At 39.0% G+C, this 15,766-nt stretch overlaps 1 protein-coding gene across 2 annotated transcripts in view; it reads right to left on the reverse strand.

The window, feature by feature from the left end:
- Positions 1 to 935: 935 nt before the first annotated feature.
- Positions 936 to 15,766, reverse strand: part of TDRP (testis development related protein) — a 29,105-nt gene continuing 14,274 nt past the window's right edge. For both annotated transcript variants that reach the window (XM_075145175.1, XM_075145174.1), the window contains 2 exons: positions 7,356 to 7,459; positions 936 to 3,993 (listed from right to left, as the gene is read on the reverse strand). In XM_075145175.1, the coding sequence (XP_075001276.1) occupies positions 3,648 to 3,993; positions 7,356 to 7,459 (450 nt within the window). In that variant the 3' untranslated portion in view covers positions 936 to 3,647. The remainder of the gene's footprint in view (positions 3,994 to 7,355; positions 7,460 to 15,766) is intronic.

A 15,766-nucleotide genomic window follows, 5' to 3' on the forward strand; every position in this document is an offset into this window, starting at 1 on the left:
AAATACTAGGCACAGAATAGGAAAATTTTCTTCCCAAATACAGAGCAGGCATTTCTTTATTCAGTACCAGTGATAAGAGTTGGTAAATACCACATGAAAAAACATCTTCTTATACTTCGTTTACTATTATATTTAATAGTATTTTCTATTATTTATATCCCTATTTTCTGATTGTTGTCATACTCTTTACTACTATGTAACTTTAGAAGAAGCATTTTTTTCTGCTATTATGCTGGTTGCACTTAAAATAAATGCAACTCTCTCAATTTCTAAACTGGATTCTTTGCCTACCTGTCTGATTCCCTGTCTTGTATGGTACAGCGGCTGCATCTCACTTTTGTCACACTCAAGGACGTGCAGGTCTCACCTCGTTATGGGGCCAGTGTATGCAAAAGCATTCCAGGTCCAGTTTACATGCAGCTGCTGAAATCTTTAGGGAAAGAATGCTGCTCTGCCCAAGCTTTCATAACAGCCAATAAATTTAAAAAAAAAAAAGTTTAAACCAATAAACACCAGTAAAACAAAATATTTGCAGTTTGTCAAAACCAATGAGTTCTTCCCACTATGAAAGCACTGGGTGATGCTTTAAATCTAGGATGCTGCAGCTTCTGAGAAGGCATGATTCACTGAGTTTGGACAAACAAGCTATTACTTCCTTGGCCGTATTCTACAATGATGCAAGTAACGTCCGCGCAGGTGGAAACAAGTTAACATGACAAATAAAATGCGACAAAAAAAAAAAAAAAAATCAAAGAATAAGGCATTTCAGTTCAAACTAAATCTTTATTCATATGGAAAATACTACTTTTATTTTTGCTAATAAATAAAAATACTCAGAAAGAATTTTGCTTAGAGTTAAGTGACTAGTTACAGCCACATGAAGCTTTTAATTCCCGTTAAAACCACGCCAACAATCATGCAGATTGGCTATGAGAAAGCAATATAAACTATATTTTATTTTGTGCAATCTTATCATACAATCTTAATGCTACCTTCTTCTAAACCATTTCACATAGATTGAAATGCAATTTCAAAACAAATATTAAGGGACATATTCTACACTTATTCCACATATGGAGCTGTGTATAGCTTAAGCCCATAAATGTATAATGTAGTTAAGCATCTAAAGAAGGTGAAAGAAAAGAGGACCCCATTCTGAAAATTCAGACAAGTTTATGAACAAAAGAGAAGAAAAGCTCACACCAGTGAGCTCTCAAAAGACAAATACATTATTAAAGCATTAACAATAAATTATATTAAATTTAATAATGTTCATCCTTAGAATGGTTATTTCTGAGGAAATATCACTTAAAAAGCACACCAAAACTTTCATTACTAGGAGTTAAACTGTAAGTTTACTTATCTGAATTCCCCACTCGGATGCAATTTGTTTTATAATAGGCTTAAGGTTTGTGAGCATATTCTTTATTCATACATTTAAAAACAAATTGAAAAATGTTGCAGTTAAGCTGTGCATCAAACACATCATCAAGGTGAGAAACAGGCACTTGACAGTATAATGTGCAAGGCAAAACCTTTACTGGTCACAGTATAAACAGTTTCTTCAGGAGGGAAATTAAAAGTTCTCAGCCCATCTTTGAGAGCAAAATATTGAGGGCTGCTAGCAGATCTTTTTCCGTTCTTTTAGGGCAGCACCAACAACCAAACTAAATACTATCTCATGCCTTAGAGGGTATTCCATAAACTATAAAATGCAGCATACTTTACCCAAGAATACTAATTCTTTCCTATAATTAACCTCAGCATACGTACTTGCCAAAGGGCAAATACAGAGTTTACTTACAGACTAAATGATGCAATATAAACACTAACCCTTTCTCCTCTATTAGCATTTTTTAAAATATATAATGCCAATTTTACAAATATATTTGCCAGTTACAAGATCCAATTCTGCAGCACAGAACACTGATGTTCTTTTATATAAACTTAAGAACAATGTCTTTTAACATCCTATTAGTACCGGAAAAAAAAACAAAACCAAAAACATTTTGCTACAGTTTCCCTCCAGGCACATCTCAACAGGAATCTCCAGAAAATAGCTATGCAGGAACTGTAAGCCAGAAAACGATACGTGAATTGGAAGAGAGAGGAGAAAGAGAGAGCTAAGAAAGGAGTGATGTGGCAGTAACAGAAACAAGGTACAAGCTTAGAAGAAAACTGCATGCATCCCTTTTCATCAGCATAAGCTTCTTGCAAAAATATGTTTACAGACATCCATTATATAAAGATATATGCTTTCTTGTAAAAATGCTGATTTTCTCTGAAATGCTAACTTGATCTTCCAACTGTACTGGCCGTATCGCTAGGCAGTCAACAAGTTTTCAGTTCTGTTATACCAGTTTAACAATCAGGAGAGAAAAGGCCTACTGTTCATTTTTTATGAAACTTTTGGTTTGATTTTTTTTCCATGAACATTAAAGCAGTATTTATATAGGTCATATAAACAAAACGGAAACAAACTTTGGATCTGACATGAGCCGCACTGCTAATGAGAGACAATATGCTAAAAAGAGGCACTTTTAGTATTCTTATATACATTTCAAATCTCAAGTTTAACGCTTCACCTTCTTTTACCAAAAAATTAAAATATCAGTAGCTAATAAGACGGAGCTTTGTAACAAAAATGCTTCAGAAGCTGTGTGCATGCACATACTTGCAATGGCTCAGTTACTCAGTTACCCTGGAAATGCCAGAGTATAATTCAATCACTGCTTATGGGACAGGGGGGAAGGAACAACACAGTACAAAACAAAAAAGTTGTTTGTAGAACAAGGATCAGCTATTGTAAAAATGAAAACATATGCCCTTCCATAAGAAGCAACTTATCCCTAGATTCAGGACTACAGATACTGAATAACGAGATCTTCTTATACTCTACTCACTGCTGCTTTCCAAATTTTCAATCATGTTTGGTTTTGGCATAACATGCACCTTAAAAACTGAGAAGCTTAGCTTTGTCAAACAACATTCAATATAAAAAAAAAAAAACCTCTGGAAGACCCATTTGACCTCACTATTCGTGAAGATCCTGTGATGGAAGAAATTACATTAGAATAGTATTTTCCCATTTCATACACAATATAGCACATTGTGACAGCTGAGCATCTTGTGTGCACAAGCTGAAGCATTTGCTGAGGCTGAAGATTTGGAAAACAGTCTAGTAAGTATAAGCATTCTCCCTGCAAGCGACAGATCGGTATTCTTAGTTAAAAAGGGACAGCATCAAAACTAAAATTTTGAGTGGCCCTCAAATACCAGAAAAAAAACCAGGACCTCAAGCTAGTGGAAGTTCCTACATAAGGCAGTCAAATTTACAACCAGTGTATACATTCACTAAGGAATTACATTTTTTTGGTAAAACCAACAATCCAACATACTGCAGAGTCTGAATGTGAAATATAGGCACAAAATAGATTCTCTACTTTTTTTTCAGTGTGGAAAACATAGCTATTTAACAATGTAATAAGAAAATTTACTATCAGGTGAGCAAAAATTTGTAACAATCTGAATAAAACAAAGTACTGTATAAAGGTGCAATATTGAGCAGATTTGATTTTGGTTTAAACATACGAGTAAATCATGGAACCTTTCTCTTCTTCTCTATAAAGTATTTCACATTACCAGTATCATTCTAGTTCTTCCCAGTTGTCAGTAAGGTTACCTTTGCTTTGACGTCTAATACTAACCAGCTTTCCAGCTGATTTGATACTCCACCTGGAACTGTTTCCTGAGCTGGCCAGGTTTGTGTATTTTGTGGAGCCTTTGGTTTCATCTTCCCAGCCTGACCAGGCTGTATAGTCACTTAAAGTAGTCGCTGCATCACTGGTAGGGTCAGCAGCGGTAATCTGGGGTGGTTCCCATCCCTCAATCTCATCTGGTTTCCTAGATGGGACATTCTGCTTTATCACCAAACTGTCCCAAAAACCTGGCTTCTTTTCAGACTTGATCTCTTCCTTCAACTTTAGGTTTGTTCTAGAAAATAACAATGATGAGGTGATTAATTTCTTCATTAACAATGCATGTAACAGTTATTAATAAACATTCAATTAATTTATGATGTTTTATAGTAAGGAATGCTAATCAGTTGTCAGCCTATGACAGCTCATCCATTACTGTCAACTTCAGGAAAAACACCCTCGTATACATGTAAGCCTAAACACAATAGAATCTTGCAGTGATAAATCAGAACTGGACTGAGTATGGCTATTTCCTATTATAAAAGAACTTACACTCCTCCTCTTCCCGCCCCGCCATGAATTACACAGAACGGCCTTTGGAAATGTATGAAGTATTTTAGCATGCATTAGAAAAATTTAGGACTTTAACCACAGAAAAAAAAAAAAAAAAACAAAAAACAAACCCAGAGGTAGGATAGCAGAAGGAATATGAAAATGTTTTGACTACCACCAGCTTTAACAATCACTCACTATGTTTCTCAGTTTCATATAGCTGTTATCACCTTGCCAATTAAACCTTATCCCTAAAATAGTTGATGTTCACAGTATCCGGACTTTAAAGATACCTGCATTTTTTTCATAAAGATCTGCACAATATTTTGAAAACAGTTGCTTTGTATTTCTGGTAAGAAATCGCAAAATTCCCCTCCCAAAACCAAGAAAACACAACCTTTGTTGTAATTTCTCTCTCAAAGAGACATTTCATAGAATCATAGAATCATTAAGGTTGGAAAAGACCTCTAAGATCATCAAGTCCAACCATCAACCCAACACCACCATGCCCACTACACCATGTCCCTAAGCGCCTCATCTACATGTCTTAAATACTTCCAGGGATGGTGACTCAACCACTTCCCTGGGAGCCTGTTCCAAGGCTTCACAATCCTTTCCATGAAGAAATTTTTCCTAATATCCAATCTAAACCTCCCTTGGCGCAACTTGAGGCCATTTCCTCTCGTCCTATCGCTAGTTACTTGGGAGAAGAGACCAACACCCACTTCGTTACAACCTCCTTTCAGGTAGTTGTAGAGCGCAATGAGGTCTCCCCTCAGCCTCCTCTTCTCCAGGCTAAACAACCCCAGTTCCCTCAGCCGCTCCTCATAAGGCTTGTGCTCCAGGCCCTTCACCAGCTTCGTTGCCCTTCTCTGGACACGCTCCAGCACCTCCATGTCCTTCTTGTAGTGAGGGGCCCAAAACTGAACACAGTGTTCGAGGTGCAGCCTCACCAGTGCCGAGTACAGGGGCACGATCACCTCCCTACTCCTGCTGGCCACACTATTCCTGATACAGGCCAGGATGCCATTGGCCTTCTTGGCCACCTGGGCACACTGCCGGCTCATGTTCAGCCGGCTGTCAACCAGCACCCCCAGGTCCTTTTCCTCTGGGCAGCTTTCCAGCCACTCTTCCCCAAGCCTGTAGCGTTGCCTGGGGTTGTTGTGGCCCAAGTGCAGGACCCGGCACTTGGCCTTGTTGAACCTCATACAGTTGGCCTCGGCCCATCGATCCAGCCTGTCCAGGTCCCTCTGCAGAGCCTTCCTACCCTGCAGCAGATCAACACTCCCGCCCAACTTGGTGTCGTCTGCAAACTTACTGAGGGAGCACTCGATCCCCTCGTCCAGATCATTGATAAAGATATTGAACAGGACCGGCCCCAAAACTGAGCCCAGGGGAACACCGCTCGTGACCGGCCGCCAGCTGGATTTCACTCCGTTCACCACAATTCTCTGGGCTCGGTCATCCAGCCAGTTTTTTACCCGAGGCTTTTTGAAAGGCTACTTGTATTATTACATTTCTTATCCTATTAAGAACTTTCAATCTGAATTATTTCATATTTGCAGTGTGGAGTGTTTAAAATACACCATGTCAAATGTTTATGCATAAGTTTATATGCAGGGTTATATATGTAATCAAATAATGGACCACAAGGAAAGGCTGCATACCAGTGGTGAAAGACACAACCTTCAAGGTTCAATGAGCTAAATCGCAAATTGAAAACATTATGTGCTAGTAGCATACAAATTCCTTAGCCAAATAAAACCACCGCTGAAATTTTTTTAGTATTTCTATTAAAAGAGCTTTTTTCCATTAATGAAAGCTTGACATTACCATATTTAAATAGAAGCAACTGAACCAATACCTTTAAAATTACTTTTCCCTTACTGAATTTTGAATTTATGATTAGATTTTTCAGAATTTTCATCTTGCTAAAGCCAGTCACAGACTCCGAACGCTATTCTTATATTTCATGAATACTGCACTTGAAAAGTTGGGGTTTTCTTTAAAAGTAAAGTAAAGTAAAAATCGTGGCATACAGTTATAGGAGAATACCCCTAAGCTTAAAATACAGGCAGTTTTCATAGTAATGCTAAAATAGCTTTCCACATTTGTGGTAACTCAGTTTTCATACTTCGCTCTCTTCACTGGGTTACTTGATTCTTATATTCAGCATCAATTGCAAAGGATCCTTGAAGCAACCTAGCATCTTAATAACACCCATAAAATTGTACAGGCACAGTAGCTGGGAACTTTTGGGAAGTTTTATTGAACACGCTCAAATGGAAATGGAAATATATGTATTTATATTCTAAATATATATGTACACACACACACCTTCCCCCATACATGCAAATATATACACTTGCATACTGAAATACATATATTTCAAAGTAAACTGGAAACAAAACATACTATAGCAAGTTTTATCAAAGCTAATATTTGGCTGGAACAGCTATACTGATAGGTGGCACATTTCTTCCTGTTTGTAACCAAGGTAGTTAGGTAGCACATGTAGGTAAAGCCTACATATACTTGTAAGAGCGAAATAGTTTGTCCTGGGAAGAGGTCTGTTCTGTTCAGAAAACAGCTCTAACCGTACCGGCAGCAGAACTGTTCCAAGTAAACACCTCAGCTCCAACAGGGAAGATTTGTAGCTTCTGGTATATAGCTACTCCACTTAACCTTTTTGGGTGTAGACAAGATTTCAAAAGAGAAAGTAAAGCATGTAAAAAAAGGAATTTGTAAACTAAAGCATAATTAATCCTTAAGAGGAAAGGGGGAGGGTGGGAATGACCCTTTTACTCAGAAACCTTTACTCCTTTTCTACAGTAAAAAATTATTCTTATGCAGCTAAATTCTCTTTTCTTCCTGACAGACCTAAAAAGGTTATCAACAATATCCTTTCCTAATACAGCATGCCTTAATTCATTGTAAGCTTAACATATACATAATTTTGAAATGCACATAAACCTTTCTCTGTGATTTAACTTCCATGAGTTGAACACCACTGCTTCTCAGTGTCTACCTTCACCACTTTGCACAGCTATTTTCTGTTCCAGTTTGTGTATTTTAATAGCAGATAGACCAATTGGTTTTACTCACCCTTTGGATTTTGGAGACTTGCATCCTGCTAGCAATTGCTGTTCATCATCTTTATTGAACATAGACGTCACTTCCTTCCAACCCCGGAAACTTGCACCTTGAACCTATACAGAGAAGTAAACATCCTCATAAATGTGAATTACAGACTTACAAGCACTGAGTATGGCTGCCAGTGCTGACTCTGGGCGGCTGACAGGCAGCAACAGCCCTACCTCTCGCGTGCTGTGCAGCTGGGCACGCAGCGGCTCTGTACAGCTTGCAGCGGACAGCCACGTTTTGAAAAGGAGCAGGTTGGGTTACTGCAGCTAGAGCTCTTTCCCGCTGAGCAAAGAGTACAAAACCTTGCCGGTTTGCGGAGGCTGGCAAGTGATGTCAGTGAGTACAGCTGGGCTCCTGGATGCTCTTCTGCAGGCAGGAGCTGCTGGCTCCATTTTAGTATATCACAGTAAGAAGGGAATCTAGGCAGCTTAGGAAACAATCTAAGGGGCTTCAATAGACAGAAATGAAATGAACAGTCGTTGCTAGAAAGGGCCACAACAGACAGGACAGCCAGCTGAATTACCAAACTCTTAAGGTTTAACCTGCTTTGCACTCATTGTTCCTATTTTTAACTCACCAAAACTCACTTCTTGTGGCCCTGCAAGCAAAAAGGGTAAGAGCATTGGCTCACCAGTGAAATGTAACATGTGGCACTGGTGGACTACAGTGTGCTTTCTAAATTTACTGTGACCATTAAACATGTAGCATAAATTATTTTTTCAACATTATTAAAGGTATGATTCCCTCTCCCCCAAAGCGAAAAAAATAGGTATTGGTTATTTTTATTTTGATAGCATGCTTGGGGACTCTAACAGAAATGCACGCATGCGTGCCGAGCAGAGAATAGGGAAGTTGCTGTTCTCATGGGGCCTAATAAGAATGGCAGAGTGACAGTCTATCAGTGTTACTTGATTACATTAAAAAAATACAACAATACATTATGAAGTATAACAAACAATCAAAACAAAATTATAGTTGTCAACATCAGCAAAGGCTAATTCATCACCTATTATTATGCTTCATCCTTTTTGCAGAACTCATTGGTGCAAATTAGTATCAATTTGACATTTAGGCTTTAATTGATTACAGTTTATAACTGGTACGTCCACATAGGCCTTAAAACACGTGAAACATCACCTATGAATTGAGCACAAGCACCAGATAGGAAAACACTGGTACTACCACCTCCTCACCTTTCAGAAACCCACAATCACTAGCATTTACAGGAGTAAAACAGCGCCCTTACCACACGTTAGTCACGGAGTATTTCCATCTCTTGTTCTCCCGTTTCACTACGTCCTACACCTTCACTTCTCACTCACCTTCCCTACTCACATCTGAACCGCCCCAGCTACTCCCACTCAGGAGACACAGCAGGTCCATTTCAGGATCAGAAGGAAGGTCTCACCTAGACTCAGTTTCACTTTGGTTAGGTACAGACATGGATCCAGCTTTGGGAAAAGCTCTGGAGAACTCTGAAGAGGGAAGGCTGAGCAAGCCCAGAGCAATTTCCAGCTCTCGTTCATGGGATATGGACACATAGGTACACGAGAGCCAGGTTTCCCACAACCCAGGCCTCCGCAACTGCTCCGCTCACCTCTTCCTAAACCCACTCCTAATCTTACCACAAACCACAGCATTCCTCATGGCTTCACAAGAAAAGCAACAGCTTCTATATATTTTTTTTTTCCCCACTATAAGAATAAAGTGAGATTATAATAAGCAAGCCCTCATGTTTAATTTAAACATACGTTTTCTATTTTTAATTATGTTAAAAATATGTAGACAGCTAACTTCAACTTTGCATCCCTGTGGCAGACTCACTCTCATAGAAGACTGGTGCTGTCAATAACAATAAAACAAAACCAGACAAGCTGCAGATGATACCTTCAAACAGATACCTCGCTATACAAAATCCTTGTGTTTCAACTATCAGCCTCTCCAAGCAGTACTCAACATTTAATGCTCCTGCGGTGTAAATAATGGTCTAAAACATCACTTTTCAGCTATAAAGGCCTAATCCTGTTTCTGTTGTTCAGTTAAATTTTGTAACAAGTTCAACATGAGGATTTGTTACTTTGATTTGGCTTCCTCTCACTGCCAAGTAGTTAATTAAGTAGTTAATCCACAACAAACTTCCAAAAAACCGATGAAACTCCAAGAAGATAGCTGCTGAAGGAAGTAGTCTATTGGATGGGGGGGGGGGGGGGGGGGGGCATGAAGAGAAACTCTGTAAAAAACTTAGCTTTTTGTATGTTAAAAAAATCCTTCATCTTCTGTTATCTTACTTAAACTACTATTTCAGGCCTTTTCGGGAAGGAACCCTTGCTACCATAGGCAAACCCACAATTAAAAGCAGCTCATAACTACTCTTACTGCCTTAATCCTTTAGGCCTTTAAACTAGAAAAAGACACAAATATACCTCAGGGATCTAATTTATATATAAGCTTGTCTTTCTTCACTAATGATGTTTCAACAAGCCATTGCCACATAATAAATCTGCAGGTTAAAAAAAAAAAAAAAAACACCAAAAAAACCAACAACCACCCACCTTGTTATTGGTTTTCAGATATCAATTTAATACACAGACAGACAACTAGCTTAACTTAAATTATATATGCCTTTAAAGAACAGCATTGACAAACGACTATATGGAGATAAGCATTTATACATGCACTTACGTTCAGGTAAAAAAGGATATACCTACACATACACTTTCTTTTAATCTAGAACATCACACATACTTCACCGATAGAACTCCAACCTTTGCTGCATTGTTTTGGATATCCAAGCAATCCTCCAGCCAAAAAACAAAACCAAAACCAAAAAAAACAATTTCATAATAAAATCTTGTTAATATCTAGCCACAGGCTGTCCATATTTTTAACTTTGGCTATTTTTAAATTTAATTTCATTAAGCCCAATTCTGATTTACAGATATCTTTAAGAACAATTATTAGAAAAGTTCTATTCAGTGTCAAGCAGATAGCGCATGCAGGTCTCCAGATAAAAATTTACAAACTCTGCACTCTTTCTACCTGTATGTAAATCAGTACCTATGTACACATTGTACCATTCCTTCAATATTTTTCATAAACAAGTACCCACAATGGATCCATGGCATTTGGTAGATACATACAAGGCTAATAACCATGTAGCAGATTCTAACTGAATTATTCTTCTCTCAACTAGCCCTTAGGGGAAATATACACTAAACCTGCAAGACATACTTCCACCACTTATTTATTTGGGGTTTCCAGAGGAAACACTGCCAGGATAACCTACATAACAGCATCAATGTCCATGTAGACCGTATTTTGCTAATATGCGATAAAACTCATCATTGCACAAAGTTTAGTGGATATTAAATGGATTAGGCTGAAAGAAACCCCAGAAGTGCAAAAGTAAAACCAGAACCTCTGCCTATCGCTTAAGCCTCCTCTTCTACACTTTCCTGCACTGGTGCTGATCCTCTGAAGCACCTTTTCACTCAACTGAAAAGGAGCAAACAGCTCACTCTTGATAGTCTTCTCAGTGGTACCATACTTAAGAATATAAATCTTAGCAAAGGAAGAGGTCAAATACTTATTTTCCCCTTCCAGAAGCTTTTTTTCGAACTACTGAACTGTTTGTTAAGACAACAATCTTTCTTTTTGATTATGGCTGTCATGTAACTCTGTCACATACTAAAAAAATCCCTCAAAACAGCCTGCTCCCTTTCTGTATTTTTTTCCAATGTTCTTTAAAGATTTTTAACTTACAGAGAAGCACCACCTACATATGCAGCGTCACCACCAATGCAGCTGAAAGAGTTACAACTGTATCTGCTGGTAGGTACAGCTCAGGAAAGAGATCCTGAAGTTACCATTCTCTGAAATCATCAGTTTGACATGCAGCAGCTGCAAAGCCAAAAAATGCTGGGAATCATCACAAGAAGGATTAGACAAATTCAGACAGCAGGTGTACAAATGGATACCCTCTATTTAGAGGGATGCATCCTCTAATATCTCAAAACAATGATTCCTGATGTTAGGGAAGAGGCCCTAGAAACTGGCCAAGCTATGCTCTCCCTGAACAGCATCTCCGTTGCCGCAGTCAAAGACAGACTGCCAGACTAGATGGGCCAGTCTCTGAATCAGCTGGGAATTTCTTACATTCTAACAGAGCACGTGGAGAAAGACCCAGATCCCAGAACAATTAGCTTTCTTGCAATGGATGTCAAAGGAAGGTCAATAAGTAAAGAAGAGATGACACTTTGGTAAGCTGACTCCTCACCACATCGGAGACTTATTTTATGTAAAAAGATTAAAGTTATGCAAAGTATGAAATTACAGTATTGATATGGTCATAAAGCATCCATCCACATGCAGAAGTTCTGTATTTCATTTTTATGATGTAACTGTCTACACAAAACTCGAAAGTACCACTCCTTTTCAAAATTTTCAAAAAAGTTTATATACATAACTGACTAGCTTGTATTCTCAAACCTCTAAAGTATTTTTCCATGTGTCAGTGGAAAAAGAAATAATTCAACATCCAAAGTTCACAGAATCACACAGCCTTTACAGCTGGAAGGGACCTCTGGAGACCATCTAGTCCAACCACACTGCTCAAAGCAGGGTCAGCTTGAGCAGATTGCCAGGGATCATGTACAGCCGGGTTTTGAATATTTCCACAGCTGGAGAATCCACAATCTCTCTGGGCAACCTGTTCCAGAGCTTAACCACTCTCATGGTGAAAACATCTTTCCTTATGTTTAAATGGTATCTCTTCTATTTCAATTTGAGCCCATTGCCTCTTGCCTATTCACTGAGCACCACCAAGAAGAGTCAAACACCACCTTCTTTACACCCTCCCTGCTGCTGGCGTACATGCAGAAACCTTCCTTGTTGCTCTTCCTTTTCCTCACCAGATTTAACTCTAGGTGGGCTTTGTCTTTCCTAACCCCATCCCTGCATGCTCAGAGAGTGTTTCTATATTCCCCCCAGGTCACTTAACCCTGCTTCCACCTCCTGTATGCTTCCTTTTTATGTTTGAGGTTTTTCAGGAACATCTTGTTCATCTAGACAGGCCTCCCGCCACTTTTGCTTCTTGCTCTGCTTGATGGGATGGGCTATTCTTGAGCTTGGAGGAGGTGATCTTTGAAAATCAAAGCTGATTGATACACTAGAATAGAACCAGGTGTACAGTCAAAACTCCAGGTTAAAAAAAAAAAAAAAGAAAATCAAGTTAAATGCCCATAAGGAACTGCTAAGAAGAAGAGAGCACTATTAAGAAGGACTAGAATCGTAACATCAGATGTTAGAAAGTCAAAACCTTTAGAGGAATAGGTCCGATGTGGCAGTCTACTATTTTTCAAAAATACCAATGAGAAACAAAGCAGAAACTTTTCAAGATGCCATTTCAGTATTCTGTGAAGTAAGATTACAGACTGGTCTCATACCAGTCTGACTATGGGAGCATGGAGTATGCTTATCAGAACAGCCACTAATAAAGTTTCTCCCGTATCTTCCATTTTAGATGTGAAAATCTGTGCAGCACAATGCCCTGTACAATCACCTAAAAGGATCAGTAGAAGTGAAATTACACATACATATTAATCCATCAACTGGCAGACTACTGAAAAACCATCATCATTGTCTGTCCCAACAGGCAACTAAAGAGCTCAAGCCCAGAGCACAGATTCTTCCCCTTCAGCAGAGGAAATTCCAGCTTATGAAGTACTCTTTATCCACCACGAAAAAGCTGCCATTTAATTAGCAGGTCTTCTGAAACTGCGAGTACAAGTAGTCACTTCTAGAACACCATGTAAAGGATGCAGTCTGTATCCCTAGTCAAACTGTCTGCTGTTTCTCCCCCTCACTCCCCTCTGCTTTGCCAATGCTTCAGTATTGGTGCCCATCTGTCAGACAGATTCCCAGAGAGAAGTCTCACAAGGTGGCAGATCTGGTTTATCAGACACTGCTGCTGAAAAGGGTGCTGCTGAAAAGTCCATTGCCTGCTCACATTTATACTGCCTTCCTTTCGCTATGGTTTTATACCTGTGTGACACCGTGGAAAACCAATTCAACTCACTAAGCCAGGAGAAATCTAACTCACTCATTTTTTGCATGCTTTTAGGTTAGCAACAAGAATCAGCTCATTAAAAGATGTCAAAGTCAGACAGTCACCAAATAATGTGTAAGTTAGGGGCAACAGCACCTTTTTTGTAGCAGCAACTACTCCATCAGCTCAAGCACCCTCTGAAAGTTGCAGCCATCTATCCACTTTCTTCCATACATACAGCTTTGTACATACAGTATGGCTTCCCCAAACTCACCCCCTAAGCTTCACTCTGTAAACTCAATCCTTAGAATAAGGGTTTTCTGCTCTTACCTATATTGACTCCAGTGAATGAACTGTATAGAAATTGCATATGCTGACTACAATTTTTCTTTCTTTAGCTAAAACAGGGAACAAATGTCTACTGACAGTTAACTTGATAAAGTGCCCCAGAAAGGGACAGCTCCTCTCAAATTGGAAGTCTCCTACAAAATTGAGAGGTATTATTACAAAAAAATGACTTTAGGTAGACCATGTTTCACCACACCAACAAATTCTGATGATTTACATGACTCTCAGCTTCCCATGCTAGGTAAACAGGCAATGAGTAATAAATGAACAATAAAAGAGTCTACTGGGAAACAATAAAGCATCACTAAGACGACTTTTCAGTTAATTTTCCTGACAAAGGCACATAGTTGATCATCAGAGCTCTAATAGAGGGCAAGAAGGTTCATGAAAAATTAGGCTAAAAGGCAACAAACCAGGAATACTAACAGATGGGTATAAACTAAAAGTAGTAGATCAGTCCTAAAAGCAAATTCAAAAAGTACATTGCAAAAAGAAAGTACGTCGATAGAGATGAACATATACTAAAGAGGAAGACTATGTGTAAATTTAACTGAAAACAGTCAAATCCATCCATCAGATGGATGTGATTAATGTACATGAACACCTTATTATGGGAGGAAAAAAAGAAGTCCACAATTCAATCAAGTCAAAGAATAATAGCAAGGACTTGAGACACTATGTTAGAGGTACAAGACAAACAGTCTACATTTCAAAGCAAGAGATTCAAGTATGTTCGAATATTACTCTGACTCTAAAATGGTACTGCTTTATAAGTGGGTACCAGTACTTTCAATATATTCCAGTTAGACTTTTCTACTTCCCAACTGCCTGGCCAGCAGGGCTCTGGAGCACAGAAGTCACTCCCTGCGGGCTACAAGAAGCCCCATGACAAGAGTCGTAGCAACCAAAAAGAGCAATTACAGGGGATTCTCGCTATATACCTGCAGTAAGAATCACCATGTTCAATGCCATTGTGTAGTTAAGCAGCTAATCCCTAAAAAGTCACTACTCAGCAGGTATCAAATGAGATTTCCAGAAATTTATATTTTGGTCAAGTTTTAGCAGACCTTCACAAGTATTTTCGCAGAGGATTGACAACTGGTGAATCAAAACCCTCCAGCAAAGTAGAGACACTCCACAAAACACTTGCAGAAATTTTTTATAAACGTAAACAAAAAGAACAGATTTTCCTCTCGACCTTGACTGAGAAGAAACAATTGTTTGTTCTACAACTTCCCTCCCTCCTCCCTCTGAAAAAAAAGAACCTAAAATAAAAAGCTAGAGATGGAATTTTCCATATAAGTACCTTAGAGTTCAATAAAGTTACAACTAAGTGTTTTATAATAAAAAAATGCCAATCAGCTTTAATTAAAGCAGTGCTGTTCCCACATTACAGGAAACCTATTCATAACATGCAAGAACTCAAACAACAGAAAGTGAAAAAACACCCCCCCTCCAAATTTGTCTTCCAGATAGGAAAGCATTGCGGGGGGGGGGGAGGGGGAGGAATTTCTCGACGCAATCAACTGCTGGTGTGCAGACTAACAGTTACTCTATTCACATCTCCAATTTTGTTATTAAAATGATTTATTTTGTTTCTCAAAACTCTGTCTCTTTTCAAAAGCTGGCCTAATAACAACTGTAGATGAAATCTCTGCTGTACTTTTAACTCAGAAGCTCAGGAGGTAGGTGAGAGCCCCAAGATAAGCTTTGCAGAGGCTGAAGCGCCAGGCATGGTTTGAACACGGGTTCCAGATTTCTGCATTTCGCAGAGCGCCACTAGAGGGTTCACAGTTCCTCACTTTGAGATGTCACGAGGCTTTTTAACTAGCTATACCTGCCTTTCAGGAGAGCTATGAAGAGGGAACCAGAGCAATTCAGCACTGCAGTTAGCCTGTCCTCACTGCTAAGTGGGCAGCTTCCTGCATGAGCAGAAATTAAGACCATTTTCCAATCTCCATCTCCAGCCATTAGGGCT

The sequence above is a fragment of the Calonectris borealis genome, chromosome 3, assembly GCF_964195595.1.
Source record: "Calonectris borealis chromosome 3, bCalBor7.hap1.2, whole genome shotgun sequence".
Taxonomy (NCBI): domain Eukaryota; kingdom Metazoa; phylum Chordata; class Aves; order Procellariiformes; family Procellariidae; genus Calonectris; species Calonectris borealis.